This window comes from Centroberyx affinis, unplaced genomic scaffold (assembly GCF_046629955.1).
Source record: "Centroberyx affinis isolate AG114_WGS23_722 - 3 ecotype Tasmania unplaced genomic scaffold, CSIRO-AGI_Caff_v1 ptg000270l_1, whole genome shotgun sequence".
Classification (NCBI taxonomy): Eukaryota; Metazoa; Chordata; class Actinopteri; order Beryciformes; family Berycidae; genus Centroberyx; species Centroberyx affinis.
Genome location: NW_027278950.1, coordinates 428,402 through 448,355, shown reverse-complemented (window position 1 = coordinate 448,355; position 19,954 = coordinate 428,402). Strand labels below are relative to the sequence as shown.

The following is a 19,954-nucleotide window of genomic DNA, read 5'->3' as shown; positions in this document are numbered from 1 at the left end:
AAAATGGCCATATTATAACCTGAATGCAGCGCATATAAAAGTTAAAAACATTGCCGCTCCGACTCCGCCCCCTCCATTTCACCCCAGTGCAAGCTAAACATTTTCATTAATTCATGTGGGTGTTGCCAAACTTTAAAATATTGTTTGCTTTCGGGATAAGCAAATTCAGAGCGCAGTTGTTTGTCAAGTGGCAGACAAGCCAGAGGAGACTGGAGTGGAGGTGAGGGGACGAAGCAGCTGAGCATTGCACATACTATGCTGTGAGCAATGAGGGACATTTCAGGTAGCTCAACTCTGCTCAAATGCTAGGCCTGCGTTCGTGTGCGCTTACCTCGTAATTCCGATGTTTTTGACATCACTTGAAAGCAGCAACGGGAGAGCATCAACGCCAGCATGGTCAAAATGGGATATTAACATACTCAGTGAGTATGTAGGCCTACTGCATACTGCGTAGCCTACTCAAGTACTGATTCAGTTATGCTATTACCAACAGACAATTCATATTCATGTATACTTAAAACTGTAGCCTACACCAAAGTCAAGTGAATTTTGAATAACCCTTTTGTCAGAAAATAAACTTAACACTTGCAAATGTCAGCTTAAGAAAAGTGAACACAGTCCAGTCTGAGATACAGTTATTATCTTGGTTTTTAGGGGAAATAAGTGGGTTTTACTGCTCCATAGCACAAAATGACCGTATCTGCATGGGTTGCTGACCAATACCTATATTATATATACCACTAATAGTTTTTGTTGATGATGATGTTACACATATTGTGTTTATGTATTTATGTTAATTTCAACCAGTGTTGAAAGGATCTCTATAGAGACAGATTCAGTGGTGATAAATGTAACTATGGCTTACAAGCTCAAAGACTTCAACAATTATCTTATGAAGAAAATGTTTTTCCAATCACTCAATAAAACGCCAATGGGAACCCAGTGGGAATCCTATGGGTTTCATAAGGGACTTCACAATGGCAACCCCATAGGACTTTCTATGGTTACTATGGTAACCAGACACCACTTCCTGGAAACAAAACACTTGCGACCAAACAGCAGAATGAAGACTGCAGGTTAACTACGATATATCCAAGTGATTGAGAATATTGTCGAATATATTCAGAGAGTGTCTGGACAGTTTTCATTCAGAGACTTTTCAGTCAGCGGAAAGGTGAGTCTGGCACATCCAGAGGGGGAAATAACGTGTTAGAAATAACGTCAACGGTGGCAATAACGTCAGACCTAATGCTTGCTCGTTACTCGTTTTACCCAAGTAACGTTAACGCTAGTTACCTCGTGAGTTAAGTTTTACTCAAGTCGGAGCATGTAACGTTAAACGTAAAAGAGTAACTAAAAATAGTAGCTACATTTTACACGAAAGTCGCTGACATTTTGTGGCTGTTCCAAAATCAGCCAGAGGTCTGGAGAATGTTTCCTTTTAGCATTTATAAACCACTACTTTTTAGGAGGTAAAATTCAGGATGTTGTAAACTAGCTATTGTAGCCTACTTGCTATACAAAACAACGAATCTACGTAACTAAATGTAGGAGTACTCAGACAGAATCAACATGACATATTTTTAAGAAGTACGCTGAAAGTAGCATCAGTATCAGTGCATAATGGACACCTGACAGGACCAGGTAAGGTAACTGTTGTCCTCTCTTGTTCTTCTTTTTTCACTTTAGGCTCCTTGTCAGTTATTTCAACTCTTAGATCAGGATTAATTGTCTCTTAATTGATAATTACAGTGTGGTTTATTATACTTTTGGTATATCTATTTTATAAAATGTAAAATGTATTTGTACATGTAGATGACATTCATTCAAAATATGTCCATGGGTTAATTTTTTTTCTGACAGACTAGGAGGAAATTATCCTTCCATATGACATAAAATACATGTTTGTTAACCTGTTAAAACATATGCCTAGAAAGATAAGGATGGGTAAACAAAGCTAGATAGACCCTTCGCTTCAGTCAATCTGTCTAGGCAAGTTTTAAAAAATATTTCTGGCTATTTTTCTGCAATATTGGACCAAAGTTGAGGTTTTTGAATTAAGATATCTCTTCATTACTTAGGTACTGCAATGATGTCAGCCTCTCAAGAGCAGCAGAGACCAAATCAAGCAAAAACATGCGCTAACCCTGGAAACCCAGTGTTCTCCTGCTTGATGATCCCAGCAGCAACATATAACCCGCGAGTGTTGTGGGCGAAACCCCAGAGTCTCCTGTACAGGACCACCTCCAACGAGTACGGCCTTCTGTCTCCCACGTCTGAAAGTTCACCGTGTGCTTTCCACCCTCTGTCACAAAGATTCACTAGAGACCTGGGAAAGTGTGGCATGTACCGCGACAACTCCTTCAATACATGTCTGGACAGAAGCAGGGTGTATGACTGCCCCAATTTACAGCACACCATTGAATGAATTAGTTTGGTTCTGTGATCATTTACTTGAATCCTCATGCAATGTTACTTGAAAGTAATAAAAACAATATGAATGGGAAATGGAAAGAACAGTCATACAATATATCCACATTTTCCCTCTGTACGATCTTGAATAATCTTCTTCTGTGTGTGTCTGCATATTCTGAGCTTCATTTGACGATTGACTGTCAGAGCAGCTTCATAAAGCCTCAAGTCTCAAAGACCTGTGACAATACCATCACTCAAGTTTGTGCTGACAGTTTTATGTAGGTTAACAGGGCTGGGTCAGCTGTGTTAAGCTCCATCAGCAGAGGTCAGTGTTTTTCAGAGTATACTGTCAGTCACTGTTATTATTACCCCTTTTTAAATCAAATCAAATATCCTTTGGTTTTCTGTGCTTCATTATTGTGATTCTCTCAACATTCAACAAATGATAGAATTTGAAAATAAAACTGTCAAATTCAGCAACTATTCAAACCTCCTGATAGTGGCAAATTGAGTGTTTAGTCTCTGACTGCAGTGAAAGAAACCTATCTTTGCAGATTTACTTTGTCCAGGTTTATCATAATTTCCACACCAAATACCTCCATTGTGGATGAGTTAAGCTTTCATTTCCCCAGTCCTTTCTTAAAAATAATGAGTGTGTGCACCGCTGATTTCCACATTCTGAGTGAGACAGGAAATAAGCCCAAAGTTATCAGTAAACAATTTTTCACATGGTTTGTGCAATATTTACTGCTTTAGTGTTTCCTGCCTAATTTACTCAGACAAGTGAGCTGGCAAATTTGCTAGAAGGATGAAAACTGCACTATGTTTAATAGCAAAAGTGGCCTGGGGACAATAGCTGTGGGACGAGAATGTAGACATCAAGGTACCAATGACTCCTCTGTTAGCACCACACCAGCCTGTTTTTCCACATCTACATACTGTGGCTTACAATCCACTGTGAAAGTAAGGCCAATATAATGTAAGAGAGATACTTGGGAGTGAGAAGACTCTGATAAAGCAAAACAAATGTGTGTGGAGGAATTTCTCCACGAATGCAGCCACTGGTGCAGGAGGAGGGTCTTCATCAGGTCAAACGGTGCAGTAAGTATCTAAATAATGTAGCTACAGTGAGACCATTCTCTTAGAGTTGGTTTATAGTGGATATTGTGGACACTATCTGAACTGATGTGTATTATTTAATGGTAATGTAGGCCTAATGGTAATATGATAAAATTGCCATTACATAGTAGTCTTGCTCTATTTCTGTTCTGCTGAGCAAGCCATAATGTAGTCAGCAGTGTTTCCCTTTATTATCTAGCTGGTGTCTTCACTCTGTTTGGTGAACAGATAGCCCTTGGCCCAAAGATATATTACAAATATTTTGGTGGTAATGTGGGATTGCCGCCGTTAGACTATTATGCTGCGTTCATGTGCTGATGGGAAAGTCCGAGATCTGGGAATTCCAAATGAGATGCTGAACAATATTGCATTCACCTTCTTTTTTGTCGTAAAATCAATCCTAGGAGACAAACAATAAATAAACATAAACCATTACTGTAATGAGGCTGGAGAATTGTTCAGACACTTTTGTTTAGTTCCTTTATTTTACAGCATGTTTAACCTTACTGGGAAAAACGATTGGGTTACTTTCGGTACAAGTTTTGCGTAGATATAATTTTTGGTTAAAAAGTTAAAAAATTAATCATGGCAGGTAACATCCCTGTCATGACTCACGAAGTCTTTGGTGTGAGCAAATCCTCCCTCCTCCCTCATCAGCCTCGCCTCCGCATCGACAGCTGATGGCTAGCTGACGACGCTACGGAACTTAGCAAGCAGCTAGCGATGTAGCGCACGTTAAACAATGACAATGTGTAAGAGGCGTTAGCTAACTAGTGAATATGTTGTGCTAGATATCAGCAAAGGTGTGTTATGGGATATACGTGAATCATGTAAATTTGCCTCTATATCGTGTTGTCAACCCGCGTTTGAGTACAACGCACAAAACATTGCTACTCACGTTAGCTTGCTAACTTGTCTAGCTTGCTAATACAGAATCAGGAGTCTTTGCTCACAGGGTAACGTTAGCTACACACGTAGCTGTCTGACTGTTTTGTTAGCTACATTCTGCTGGCTTGGCTGCATTTGAACACTCCCGTTTTTCAGGCGGTGGCAACGTAAGTATGGGTTTCAGATGAAAGTTGGTTCACATCTGCTTACTAACAAAACTAGAACTGTGGAATTCTCAAGCTTGATCATTTGAAATTGCCAACTTGGACATAGGAAAGCTTGGTGGGTGGCTAGCTTGCTAACTAGCTAACTTTGATAATCTGTTTGTCAACAGTCAATACGAATACGTTTTAGCCCTTCTCTAATATTTTTGGTAAATGATTAGTTAATTAGTGATACGTCGCTATTCGCTACTAACAATCTCAGAGTGAAAGGAAGTAGAAATTAGATTTGTATCTTCCAAGAGAGATGATTTCCCAACTAACGTAGATGGCTAACATTGAGTGCTTTGCTTATTATTGTACATTATTTCATCAGTTGTTGTTAGCTAGCTACGTTCCACATAAATGTCACTGTTATCTAACAGGATCTGTAGATTAAGCTAAGCTTTAGCTGTACTGCTGTGAGAACATGTTCAGATGACTGTCTAACATTTAAGTATAGGATTGGACTTTTGAGAGCTTTTGAGAGTTTCACTTTCTCTGTTATGTGTGTGTTATTCCCTCAGGTGTGCATACCAAGGGAGAAAGCTGGACCCTGTACCAGTAGCAGAGGCTTTTTCATTACATCATCTGACTCTTCCTGGTCCATTTAACCAGCCATATAGTATTACGGCCCTACCAGTCCCACATCTCTGCTTGACACCAGTATGATGAGCTACGCTGACCCCACCCGACCCGTTGGGACAAGACCCCCCAAAACCAAGCGCTCCAAATGATATGATAGTAGCCGCCTGGATCACTTTCTGTGCCTGCAGGAGCCTTGCACGGGTTCTGCTCTTCCTTTCCTCCTCAAAACCCCCTCCTCCATTCTGGGAGACCCTTGCCAGTGTGGTCTCCGGCGCTGTAACCATGGGTAACAGCTGCGTGTGCCGGGAGGACAGTGACTTGGAGGACCACCACCACGGGTCGTCAAGGGCGACCCGAGGCCAAGCCAGGCGGGTGGATCACGGTACAGGCGTCGCCGTCGATGCTGGAGAGGCTCGGAGCAGTCGGCCCAGGGACCCGGTGAGGCCGCCGCGTCGAGGGCGGGGGCCCCATGAGCCCCGACGGAAGAAACAGAATGTGGACGGCCTGGTGCTGGACACACTCGCTGTCATCAGGACGCTCGTAGACAAGTGAGTCTAACAAGTGAAATGATATTAATAACATATGGATGGGGATGGGAGGAAGAGAGGAATGGGTTGGTTCAGTTCTCAGAGGAGACATTATAGTTGAAATAATGACTTAATACCAGAGTTCTTACAGTGTTTGAACAAAACAGAAAAATCTCTTGTATTTTCATTCAACAAATCTTTTAGTGCTACAATTAGCAGTGGGCAGACCCGGGACAAAAAATACAAGTCATCAACGTTTAGCCTGCTGTTTTTTTTCCTTGCTAGACACCATTGATCAACTTCATCACCTGTTGCTCCTCAAGTGCTCCACAGTAGCTGCCTACGATTTTTGGCTCATGGGAAAGAGGCAAAACTTTGGCAGACCAGAATCAGAAAAACCTAGAGTCTGAGGTCTGATGTCCAAGGGAAGCGTAAAATGAGGTTCTAATGTGGTCACCATTCACATTACATTCACAGCGAGTTTGACAAGGTTGTTTGTGGGAGTGATGGGTACAAAGTAAAGTCATGCCTCGGCGATGACTAAGCACTGCCTCACTTTTTGGAGGCACAGTAGGGACAGTAAGGATTCTGTGCTGAAATCCCACAGGGCAAATCACCGAGGCGTACTACTGTAAAATTCCAATGAGGTTATTGTTGAGTTGTTGCGGTGACAGCTTTGGAAAACTGCCTGGATCCCAAACAATGAGTCTCGGTAGAATGTGAACCAAGGTTAGGATTTTTTTTCTGTGTGACAGAGATTGAGTTGTTTAGTTTGTGTTTAAGCTTTTGGTCATTTGATGGTAAAGGAAAGCTTGTGAAAATGTGTTTGGATGACAGAAATACGTCAACATAATGACCATAAAACAAATACACAACTGTGGCTGTGAGATATGGTCAAAACAAAACGCTTTGTGAGAATTTTGATAAATATTGCCATTGCACTGTGTGAAGGTACAAATATTGGGGGGAAAAACAACCCTGTAGCATTTGGGATATCCCATATACTCAAATCACATTTTAAGTTGCATTTTGAATAATTGTACAGCCCTGTATGAAACATGCCTGCACATATCCAAGGATCTGTGCTCAGTCTGATTCATAATTGCGATGCTTGAAATTCCATGTATCACCGAGGAAATTCAAACAGTTATCGTATTACTTCATTGCTTAGGTCTGTTTGGAAATCTGAGGATCCAGCAGGATAAATGAGGCTATGCCTGACAAAGGGAAAGCACAGTTCAGGGATGGGCCGTGACAAGTAACAAAAATGGCGGCATCATCAACAACAAACAGCAGCTGAAGCAAATCCATCACAATTATATGCTTGTCTTACCCTGTCCATGGAATCACATTACTGACCGGAGCCACGCTTACAAACACAAATGCATATAGTTGAATCATTTATTTATATCCAGATTCATGGCCGTAGTCACATGGGCATTTACAGTCAGGATGTATTTGCTGGAATGAATGCTCTTACCGACACGCAGCACTTCCACTTGGAACTAAAGAGCTGTAAAAAGTGCAAAGTGTGCACACGCATTAACACACATATCACATGCTGAACGTAGAACGTCATTTGTGGTACACGGTGATACATGTGACAAGATGTGGTGTAGGCGAGGAACACACACACAAATACACAAAGCAATACTCATAAACACACTTGTCAGATTCTATGCAAACTTTCTGTCTTGTTTTTCAGTGACCAAGAGCCCCCTTACTCCATGATCACCTTGCATGAGATGGCAGAGACAGGTATGACATTAAATGCACACACACACACACACACACATACATACAGACACACACACACACACACACACACACACACACACACAAAATACACAATGTGCACTGGCAGAAGATCAGACAAATCAGCTTTGTCATACTTCCTCTGTAGCAGTTTCCTAAAGTTGTATTTCTTGAGGTTTATCTTCATGTAGGCCCATTTGCATGCCGCTACAATGCATTTATGTATGTTGTTTTTCTGTCATTTAATGACATTTTAAAGCAGTTGGGTGCATCTTAGGAACAGGGGTCAATGGGTTTTTTCTCAGAACTGCGAAATACTAAAGCAGTGTATAATTGGTGCCGACAACGTTTTGACTGCAGAAAAGGCACTGTGGAAGCTCTGCACGCTCCTTAAACAAAGATGGCATTGACTAGTTTACTGGAGCAGCTTGATTTGTGTCCCCCTGGCAAACAAAACATTTTTTCAATCTGGTTTACAGGACACTAAGCATCAGTGCGATGTGAAAGCAAGTGTCTTGTGTTTTAAATGTTAACAGGGTTCCCACACTCATGGAAAACCCTGGAAAAGTCATGGGGTTTTAAAAATGAATTTTCCAGGCCTGGAGAAGTTATGAATTAATGGGAGAAAGTTTTGATTTTTTTCTTGAGTACTGTCAAATGTCACAAAAAGCTGTGGCTGGCTGTGAAACAGTCTAGAGAGAAGAAAGAGCTGAAATGTTGTGTGTTGGTGTTTGGATAAATAAATGCCTTCTTGTGCATATGGTGAGTGATGCTCACAGCCTGTGTTTGTGTATATGCTTGTATGCTAGCATTTGAATTCCTGTACTTGTGCTTGTGTCACGCACATATGGTGTCTGATGCTCACATGGTGTGGTGTTGTGTGGCTCAACAACAGCCAAGTTGGGTATTAGCTAGCAGATATTGGACCCTGAAGGCAGCCAACCAGCAAGTCACTTGAAGTCAGTCAGCCAGCCAGCCACTTTCTGTTTGCCATGTGCTACGATGTTAGGTTATTCATAAGCCAGTGTGCTGTGGCTTTGATGTGGGAGAGTGATAGTGTTTCGAGAGAGCAAGTTTCTTACCTTATGCACAGGAAAGGGTGGCTGTTTATGCGCTTTTATTTTATTTTACTTGTGGGTTAGTGTATTACATTGTTTTCATTTCTGTGTAGCTTCTTTTTTTGATTCAAATTTTTGCTCTTGTACAAGTTGCAGTGCAACTAATAAAACTGTTAATGGGGCTAAATTAAAATGCTTGCTTTTATTGTCACATTTTCTCTACAAAATCATGGCAATTTTCTTATCGCAGTGAATATTGAGTATTGGAATCACTGATTGATGCCAGCAGTAGAATAAGCTTTCACTGAAATGAAGGTAATGACCACACACCAGTCTTTATGGGCAAATGAACGCTATTAAAAACCATTCTGAAAGCCAAGAGCATATAGAAAACTTCTTTATAGCTGATCAGAAAAATAACCAAAGATAGACAAACATCCCTGTGATCCACATGTGCAAGAAGACAGTACAGTGCTGAGGAGATGGGAAGGATTTGGTTAGGTTGATTTTCTGGGACAGTCTCAGGCAGATATGCTAACTGCTCGTGGGTTGTTTATTCTAGCCATTCTTCTGTTTTAGGGTCTTGGTTCCACTCTAAAACAACTGAGGACAGTGCAAGCTTAGATTATAAAATACTGTTGTTTCAATGCATTCCTGTACCAGGCCCAGTCTCAACATATCGCCTTGTCACTAGCGGCCAAAACTTTTGCATAATCCATGAGTTTAGGCTGTGATTGACGTTTTGTTGAAAACTGCCGAAGTGTTTTTGACAGTGTGCCTGACAAATGTGCTGCTGTTGTGACAGAAACTCAGTCAGGGGCGCCTGTTTGCGCAACAGTCTATAATGTCACCCACTGATACTGATTTGCCTTATCAAGCTATCAGACGTGTTGGGCTCAACAGGGAAAGGATGATGAAGGCTTAGATCTTGGCAGGCATGGCCTGGCATTGTGGCACTAAGGTCATGCTAGTTATTTGTAACCCAGCTTTAGTTGATAGACATGATCAGGTGTCAGTCTATGAGTTGCCATCTGAGGATGTGTATTCACTGAAGTCCTCAGCGGCTCAGTTCATAGATTCTCACACAAAACTACAGATAAATTACCTGTGGGGCTAAAGTTGAATTGTTCAGATCCAGCTCCCTGAATCCCCCACATTTAAAAAATATGTTGATTCAGGAAAAGAGGTAGAAAAATATAAATCTGATTTCATAGTAAACAAAAATGTGCACAGGTCTAACAATATGCTTAAAATGGTGATTGTCAGACATTGTGACGATAAGGTCATCCTTTGTACTAGTTTCTGAGTGCTAGTAATTACCATACTAGTCAGTCCAAGGACCTGTCTTCATTTAGCTCCTCACCAGAACTAGAGTTTACTATCAAATGAACATTTTATTGCCTCAGTTGAAGCATCCCTTTTTGTACAATTGTATTGTAGACTGTTGCATTTATTATTGGAGTAACGTGTCAAATAAATTCAATCAATCAATGTTGAATCTCAAATCACTCTCCTCTCCTCTCCTCTCTGCTAGATGATGGTTGGCTGGAGGTGGTCCAGTCTCTGATACGAGTGATCCCATTGGACGATCCACTGGGCCCTGCAGTGATCACTCTTCTATTGGACGAGTGCCCCCTGCCCACCAAGGTCAGCAGCTGCTGTGTGTGTGATAGCTTGACTTGGGGTTCAACCTGACGAATTTCTGTCCAAACCTGGACCAAACTAGAAGCAGAAAAGCTTTTTGGAATCTCAAACCTGACCAATGCCTTAAGAGGCTACTAATTTGCTAATGATCAATCGCTAACAGCAGAATTTTTTCTACTATATTCTTGAACCCAAGCCCTGACTCAGCCTCTCAGTTTTGGTCCCATCTGATTTGTGTGAAGCTCCAGTGTTGATAGCTTTTGCTACAGCTACTGAAATATCAGTGAGAATGTCTGAATGTTACTATGACCTGCATGTATGCAGGCCAGGCCTGGGTAAAATAGACATCCAGTTTCTAACTGGAAAAACAATCCTGATTTGATTTGTTTTATCTTGTATGTGCTTACATACACGTTTGAAGCCGTTTCATCTATTCAATCTAACAAGCTAAATGAAGCATACCTCCTGTAGGCTACTTAAGATGCTGTAACTGAAGCTCTAACCAGTAAACCAATCCCTCTTCCTCTATCTCCATGATCTCTCTTCAATTTTGCTGAGGCTGTCTGTGTGCGCGTGTGTGTGTGTTAGTATGTGTGTGTGTGCACATACTAGTATATTTTGCTTTGCATGTTCATCTATTGTGCAGCAGCTATTTTGCATCCCTCCTGATAAGGTTTTGTTTTAATTCATTCAGGGACATGACACATTGTGACTGAAAGCTTAATAATTCATCTCTCCTTCATCCTCTCCTTTCAGGCTGTTCAGTAGAAACTCTGTGTGTGTGTGTGCTTGTGTGCGTGCGCGCTTGTCCTTCAGTACAGTAACTGGTCTGTGTCCTCTGTCTCCAGGATGCTCTCCAGAAACTCTCTGAGATGTTGAGTCTAAGCTCGGCTGTCGCACGCCAAGACGCTCTCAGCCCCGCTAAACACAGAAACACCACAGCTGTCCTAGGCTGCCTGGCAGAGAAACTGGCTGGTACAGTACACGGACATGTGGACGTTTATAGATGCATGCACACGCACACACACACACACACACACACACACACACACACACACAGAGTGTAGGTGTAGGTAGATTTTACTCTTCAGGCACTGCAGTTTATATAACCCCTTGCTCCTGAGAGCTCTCTAGCATGTTAATTGCTCTCTATGAGCGTGTAGGCGTGAGAGAGCCAACCACACCGGTTAAAAGAACACAAAATCTTTGTTTTCTCAACTTATAAGGACTCTCCATTGACTTGCATTCATTTCCTAACTCTAAGTTAAGTTCTAACCACTAAATGTCAAATCTTAACCTTCACCCCAACCTAACCTAAATCCTCAACCGCCTATTTTCCAAGTGAAGACTAAAAAATGCCCTCACATTGGATGATTGTCCTCAGCTTCCCATCTTTGGTAGGTCCTCACAAGGATATAAACACACACACACTGAAACACAGCGTCACAGAGGCACCTGTAAAGCATACCAAGTGGAGGCAGGGAGAGAGAGAGAGAGGGTGAAGACTGCTGACTTTGCAGATGTGAGCGTTTGCTCTTGTCATCCTGTTGTAACACCCCAGACACAGCAGCTCAGGACATAGAGGGACGCAATCACACAAATTCATCGAGTAATGGGGGGCGCTCTGCCACAACATTTTATCGTTATGCCGTCAAAATCAGCAAGGGGTACACAGCGCCCAGTGCTTCCCTATAAATCTCCAGGAAACTAATGAGCAAGTACAATTTAACTAACATTGCTCATCAAAAATAATTTGGCAAACATAAAGTAAAAACCATATCACTGGAGACTTAAACTAGTTACAGACTCCTCAAGACTCCTCCTTTTTAGAGACTTAGGTTAGATACAAGTAGATACAAGACATGGAGGTTCTTATACCTGCAGCACTGCTGTTCTTTGTTAACTTCAGCTCTGTTGATTTTTTTCAGGACCGGCCAGTATTGGACTGCTGAGCCCTGGAACCCTAGAGTACCTTCTAGAGAGCCTGGTGAGAGAATACACGCACACACACACACACACACAGACCTTTTTTTGTAGATCTCAGTAAATCATCTCAAATGAATGCTTTTTACAATTATTTTAGTACTACAGTGCTATGTGATAAAAGTCAAAGGGGCACAAGCTGCTGAGCATGATTATATTTCTTTTCTGTGTGTCTTTCTCTCTGTGCAGAGCTCTGAGGCCCATCCCACAGTCATGCTGTTTGCTCTTATTGCCTTGGAGAAGTTCTCCCAGACCAGTAGGTTCACCCACTGCATCTCTACACTCAACCCAACCAGTGCCTCTCCCACACAGGCTTTAATGCCATATTTGATTTTAATAGAACACTGTTTTCCATATTTCCGGGAAGCTCTTCTCCGTCAGGGCCCCTAGGCTCTGGAACAACCTGTCTGACAAGATCAGGCCTGCCAACTCACTGTGGTCCTTTAAAACACTTTAATTATCCTGGTGGTCTGCCATCAAATCGAGCATTCAGGCTTTTATTTATTATGTCAATAATTGTTAACATGTAAAATTACAGCCCGAAAACTATGCCTATGAACACAGAATTACATATATATATATATATATATATATGTATCAGAAGTAGGTTTTTACTTTTCCTTCTCTGACTCACTCCTTCCTTTTCCTCAGGTGAGAACAAGCTGACGGTGTCCGAGTCATGTATCAGTAATCGGCTCGCTGTCCTGGAGTCATGGGCAGAGCAGTCTGACTACCTGAAGAGGCAGGTCGGATTCTGCTCCCAGTGGAGCCTCGACAACCTCTGTGAGTAGCCCAGAGTGTCCGACAGCATGTGTGTCATCACGACTGCATGTATGATGAAGAGACACGGCATATTCCATTCATACCAGAGCCGTGACAATCTCTGTAATTAGCAGTGATTGTGTGTCATTGAAGAATGAAATGTGACAGTGGTCCCTCTGGTGTCTCTTTCCTCTGTCCAGTCCTGAAGGATGGCCGGCAGTTCACCTACGAGAAGGTCAACCTCACCAACATAAACGCCATGCTCAACAGCAACGACGTCAGCGAGTACCTCAAGATCTCTCCCACTGGACTGGAGGTTAGTGTGTGTGTATTACTTTTGGAAAGTTTTGTAGGTAAGGAGTGAGGAAAAGGGGAATGTTACGGTTAGGTGATTGGTTTAGGTTTAGAATTAGGTTAACAGGTAAGGTTAGTAGTGGCAAAAGTAGTTGTTGCGGGCTAGGAAATGAACATGGAAGGACCGTCAATGGAAGGTCCACACTGCAATATAAATGTGAGTGTGTTAGTAAGAGAGAGAGCCAGGTCAGGCCAGTTGGAGTCCACTGTCTAGGTTTCTAGTTACATGAACCAATTGCATGCAGAAGGCTGAAGATATGGATTTCGTGGCCACTTTCACCTTCTCTCTTCTCTCATACCACTCTACTGTGCGATAGAACTGAAACAACAATCTTGTTCCACTGAAATAAACTTCTATCCTCCACAATACAAAAGGGTAATGTGTAGTTTAGCGTGACAGTGACTCAGATTGATAACTTGAACATGGTTGTTATAAATCAATCTGCTGTACCTAACTAACTGATTAGACCCTTTGATTGATTGATACAAGGTTAGCATATGTTACAAGAGCATGCAGTGATGGACTTTCTCAGAAAGACTAAGCATATTAAATTGTGAAAATGGACATCTAATGTTTAATTTCTTCTTCCTCCCTTTCTCTTGTTTGCTTCTCCTTCCTCATTCTTTCCTTCTTGCCTCTACCTCTACTTCTCCTTCTCTCTCACTCTCTTCCTTCTCTTCTTTTTTCTCTGCTTCCCCTGCCTTCTTTCTTCCCTCTCCAATCCATGCTCTCTCTCTTTCTCTCCCTCCTCAGGCACGTTGCGATGCCTCGTCCTTTGAGAGTGTGCGCTGTACATTCTGCGTGGACTCGGGCGTTTGGTACTACGAGGTGACGGTCATTACATCAGGAGTGATGCAAATCGGATGGGCCACCAAGGACAGCAAATTTCTCAACCATGTACAGATCTTTAATCTCTTTCCTGTTCAGCCTTTTTCAAAATTTCCTATTCTTGCTATCGTGTGTGCATTTTTATTTTTTTTGCGTTTTCTGTGTGTGTTTTTGTTGTAGGAGGGCTATGGGATAGGAGACGATGAGTACTCGTGTGCGTATGATGGCTGCAGGCAGCTCATCTGGTACAATGCTCGCAGTAAACCCCACTCTCACCCCTGCTGGAAGGAAGGTATGCACTGTACACACACACACACACACACACACACTCAGATAGAACTTACACACAAATAGAGTTGGAAACAGTTTGTATTTGACTGATTCTGGCTCCAATTCTCCTTTTTGTTTTTCAATCAATTCTGTGTGTATGCGTGTGTGTCCTGTTTAGGAGATGCCATAGGGTTCCTGCTGGACCTCAGTAAGAAGCAGATGATCTTCTACCTGAATGGACATCAGCTGCCGCCAGAGAAACAGGTCTTCTCCTCAGCCACGTAAGTACACACACGCTCATTTCCTAACTGTCTATCTTGCCCTCGTGCACACTGTCGCTCAGTCACGCATCCCTTTTCAGACGAGCATTCCTCTCTTTCTGTCTCTCTCTCTCGCTGTAGTGTCTTTAGTTTCAGTGGTTAGTCCTGCTCACTTACACTCTCTCTGCATGTGTCCAGTTCTCATAAACCTGCATACTGAACAACCGTTGCTTGTTTTATTTTCCTTCTGCCTTCTTCACGCCCCATCCTCCCCTTCCTGCCTTCCTTCCCTCTCCCCTCTCTTCTCCCTTTCCTTCCTTCCTCCCTCCTTCCTTCCCCTCTCCTCCTCTCTTCTGTCCCTCCCGCTTCTCTTCCCTCACCTCCTCTAATCCCATATCTTCCCTTCATCTCTCTCTCTCTTTCAGGTCTGGTTTCTTTGCGGCGGCCAGCTTCATGTCGTACCAGCAGTGTGAGTTTAACTTCGGGGCCAAGCCTTTCCGCCACCCACCCTCCATCAAGTTCAGCACCTTCAACGACTTTGCTTCCCTGCTGCCCAATGAGAAGATCATTCTGCCCAGGTAAGAAATGAGGCCGGTGCTTTAAGGGAAGCCAAACACGGACACTACTTTTCAGGTTGTACTGACATCTACTGGCTAAAAAAACATGCCGTTACAATTGCAATCTGCTGTTGGCTGGTCTTGGTTGCTATTGGCTGAACCATGACAAGCCAAGACAGATCAGGTAACCCACAGGTGACCGAGATCAGCCAATAGCTGATTGCATTTGCAATAGCATGCTTTTACACGAATGAATGAATAACATTTGGTTTAATCACAGCTAGTGACTTGGAAAAACAACAGGCTAATAGCTAAACCATTTATTGGCTGTGTGCTTTTATTCTCATAATTTGTTAAAGTGTGATGAAGAGCTGGAAATGAGTGTTTACTGCCATACATCACTCACTCAGAAATTGCTCAAAACCTTTTTCACTTAATGGGATCTTTAATGAGCTTCATGTCCATATAACTTCTCCAATGTTATATCAATCAACTTTATGATTTATGAAGTTAAAATACCAGAATTGGTCAGATAACAAAGCACATTTTGAAGGCAATGTTTTCCTTTGCTTTACCAAACGTGCAAAACCAACTTAGGTAGACCTACATACTGTATATCTTGTGATTTTTGTGAACTATTCCCTAGAGCAAACATAGTGAACCTGAGTGTTTTACTTGCTATGAAATAGCAAGCAATAGCAAAATACTGTAATAGAAATAAGAAGCCGTGTTCATCCATGTGTATTAGTTGCAGTGCAACCCATTTTACAAGTTTCTGTATAGCATGTAAATTTTAGTGTTCTGCATAATCTGCATGAACAACAATAAAAATTCAGTATGAAATAGTTCTATTATCATCTCGCACAGGACAAGGGAGGATGCAGCAGGGAAATTTGCTTCTCTTACACAGGATTAATGCTTGTTTATATACATAAACATTGGTCTTCTATCTGTGTGTGTGTTTGCCTGTGTACGCGTGTGTGTGTGTGCTCCCAGACACCGGCGTCTGGCCTTGCTGAAGCAGGTCAGCATCCGAGACAACTGCTGCACGCTGTGTTGCGACATCATGGCCGACACCGAGCTGCGACCCTGTGGACATGGGTACGTGTGCGTCTGATGTGAAGAAACGGTGAAAGTTGTTGTACAAGGTCTTTAACAAGAGAAAATGAACTGCAGGGAACCTTGTCTTGAACGTGAAAGACAGCAGCAAGGACATAAAAACAATAGATAACAGCAACAAACAGAAGTTAAGATAGAAACACATTGTGCAATCAGCCCATCGTAAACAAATAGGGTGGTGGCAAGATACTGTTCCAGTGTAGGGCTTTGGATTAAGGGGAGATGTGAACTATAGTTTTACTGATAAACCTCCTTATTTTCCTGTCTAGCATTTGCTGTGGCTGTGGATGGGATAATAAACTCTTAATTCATCTCTTTCTCTCTCTCTTTCCTTCCAGTGGAATATGTATGGAGTGTGCCTTACAGTTAGAGACGTGCCCCCTGTGCCGCCAGGACATCCAGACCCGCGTCAGACTCATTGCACATGTCTCCTGACACACTTCCTGCTTCTCCTCCAATCAGGACATGGACACAGACACCCTACAGCCTCCTCCTCCTCCTCCTCCTCCTAACCCCCTCTCGCCCAAGTAATCAAGTCGACCGATAGGACTGTGAGGCCGGTGCCGCAGCGTTGCGACGATGCCGGAACCCTGGGTCTGGCCAGAGGAGGCGGGGATGGAGGGATGGAGAGAGGAGAATGAGAGGGAAGGAGAGGAGGGGAGGGGAGGGGAGGGGAGGGGAGTAAAAGCCTCTCCTCATTTACCTCCATCTTCTCTCTTTTACATCCGGCTGACAACTCACTGCACGAGCCGGGCCAAGCGGAGGAAACGCCAACCCTCTCCTGCCAGTGTGTTTGTCAGACAAAAAAACAAAAGAGCAGGAGAAGTGAGAAGCGGAGCCGATTCAACCAGATCATAGACAGAACCAACTGCTCGTCCGCAAGCCCCAGTGTAGAGTTACATGTCGTCCCGTGAGAGAGGAGGATCCCACCGTGCTTTCAGACTCAGTCCAGAAACTACTACTATTTAATCCCATCACCGTCATTCACACACCTGCAGATCTGAAAGGGTTGGGTAGGAGGAAGAAAGGAATACAGCCTGTCGTACAGTATTAAACCTAAGGTACAGAGAAATTGGAGATATATCTCTCTTTCATAATTCTGGGTGTAGATATGCAGTTGGTGATGTTTTCAAGGTAGCATTGTCATTCTCTTTGCTGAATGTTAGGGATTCTGAATATTGTTTCTGTACCAACACCTATCCTTTGGTCAGTTTTACTGTCTGTACTGATTGGTCGCCCCTGTTAGGGCTGGGGATCGGAACAAACACACCTTTTGGATAAAACACAGATTTTTGCTATCAATGTCAATTCTTGAGGCATCAAAGGTATCAAAAAGCTTCACAATCTTGGATTCTTACAAGAACAGTTTTCTCATGGTTATTTATATTGAGGAATTCAGTTGAACATGGTCTGATTCAGTTTAGTAAAGCAGATATTAAGCAGAAAATCTACTCTAGTGTCATGAAATGAGCTTTCACACCACAGAGGAAGGTAATGAATTGAGTATAGTTTTGAAACCAATGTAAAATTTGAAATACTGGAACTGGAATCAGAGCCAACTGATTTCCACCACACCCAGCCCTCCTCCCTCTGCTTCCTCCTCTCTGCTCACATCCCTCAATCTAAATCAATATATAGCAACCACAACAAATAAACCAACATACGGATGAGTTTGTAAGAGTGGATTACAATATATAGAAAATGTCTCGGTACATTTAAGCACGTTTTCTGTCCCTTTAAATTGTGCATAATGCTTTAAGAGCCACTGAGGAGAAAATATCCTATTAAAATTGTCACCCTGACCTTCTACATGTGTGCGGGATTGGCTTAGTTGGCGCTAAACCTTGTAATGTGGCTCCACCATCGAGGGTCAGCAGAACTTGAGATTGCCAACAAGCGAAACCAGTGACTTTCTGTTCAGTTATTCCGTGTGTATCTGCAGTGCTCTTATTTTCATTTGGGTTTGTGATGGCAGACACATGTGGTCAGTCATTAAGACAGTCATTTGCAATCCACAGGATGTGATTGAACTATCCTTTGTGTTATAAGTAATGGTGAACGCTGATGTAGAAACGTGACAGGTTTTGATGATAGTAAGTCAGTTGCCCTGTTGGAACTCTGTGCTGTACCAAGTTGTTTAAAAGGAATTTAAAATGGTTTAGTGGGGAATTTTGCCCTCAATGTCAGTTGACAGAAAGTCCCAGGTTCCTCTTAAAGGTAATTGTTTCCTGGGTTTGATTGGGGAGACATTTGCAAAATACTAACAGTGAATTGGCAGAGTAAAAAACTACCTACAGTGCTGTGACATGGGCTTTAGTATGGATTGACTGTAGTAATCATTTTTCACATGCTACAAAATGACAGCACATTTATCCCTGTTGCACAGTTGGGATTGTGTACGTACTGAACAGAATTGAGCAAGTTAGTCAGACCGGTACAGTAACTTCCAGGTTTGCACAAAGTGAGACTGGGTCGGACTGAGCAACATGTGGTTTCCCCCTTCATGCGTTACGTAACAACAAAGCACATCTGTCTGCTCTCTTCTTGCTGTGTCCCTCCCTCTCCGTAACACCCTCCTCCCGTCTTTCCCTCTCTCTCTTTCTCTCCGTCCTTTACTTGAAGCATCTCTGGGTTGACTGTATAACGGATGTATTTTGCAAACAGGTGGCGAAATGAACACAATTAATTGTGATTCAAGAAAAATTATATTTGTGTACAATTTTAAACGCTCAATTGAAGATGTTTCAGATGAATGATGCTAAATAATTTAGAATTTTCTTTGGTCAAATTGTTTATTAAAGGAATCTGGAACAGCTCTTACTCCACTAAATTGCATGAACTGGATCTGTAAAATCATTCAAACTATACCAGAATGATTTCTGAAGATAACATGCATCTCTCAGTATGAAACAGCCTTGTCTGGTCACTGTTTGCTACCTTGTACTTCCCAGAGCACCTTGTACATCCAGGTGAGAGAAATTATATATTGTCTCTATGGCTGGAGGTGAAGTTCAGGACTGTAAAGAAAAAGGTGTAAGTTGTATTTAAACATCTATAAAGGAATTTTGCCCCAGGGTTCCCAAAGATGTGATTTACTGAAGAATTGTTGTTTCCTGGATTGTGATATTTGTAATAAATGTATGTTCATGTGATTTTTGTCTCACTGTGTAGTGCTTATTTGTCATCCCAAAATCACACTTCATCAACCTATAACCTACTATGCTTTACTCATCACAGATGGCATGTTTCAAGACTAATCTAATAATCTAATTGCAAAATATGGACATTACAATTATTTTGCAAAAATACTTCTTGGATTACATTTGTGAGGAGATAAAAATAACCTGTATATTTTGAGATGCACATTGAGATACATACACCTCTTGAAATAATGGTTGGTGGTAGCTGTAGATGTTAATGCTTAATTATTCAAATCACAGACAGTAATATAGTAATATAGCAATAATTCCCAGAGGAGATGCTCTTACATGGTGTTATGCTCTATAGGTTTGCATGTTCTGTGGTTTTTGGAGGCAAACTAACCCGAGCATATGACATTCAGTCGTTTCTGAGTTTTGAGTTATATTATGTTACATTACAGTAATCGGCAATTGATTTGATTTAGA

General features: G+C 42.1%; 1 protein-coding gene across 2 annotated transcripts; it reads left to right on the top strand.

Annotated features, from left to right (window-relative positions):
* Positions 1-411: 411 nt before the first annotated feature.
* rspry1 (ring finger and SPRY domain containing 1) lies at positions 412-19,471 on the top strand. 2 transcript variants are annotated; one of them, XM_071547388.1, is made up of 15 exons: positions 412-422; positions 5,150-5,758; positions 7,443-7,495; positions 10,085-10,197; positions 11,043-11,169; positions 12,123-12,181; positions 12,367-12,433; positions 12,829-12,960; positions 13,140-13,255; positions 14,048-14,191; positions 14,303-14,414; positions 14,571-14,673; positions 15,078-15,230; positions 16,206-16,310; positions 16,667-19,471. In XM_071547388.1, the coding sequence occupies exons 2-15, from the start codon at positions 5,361-5,363 to the stop codon at positions 16,761-16,763; spliced, it is 1,779 nt and encodes a 592-aa protein (XP_071403489.1). In that variant the 5' UTR covers positions 412-422; positions 5,150-5,360; the 3' UTR covers positions 16,764-19,471. The 2 variants fall into 2 exon arrangements, with proteins under 2 accessions (XP_071403489.1, XP_071403480.1); XM_071547379.1 differs by lacking the exon at positions 412-422 and adding an exon at positions 4,245-4,589.
* Positions 19,472-19,954: the final 483 nt, after the last annotated feature.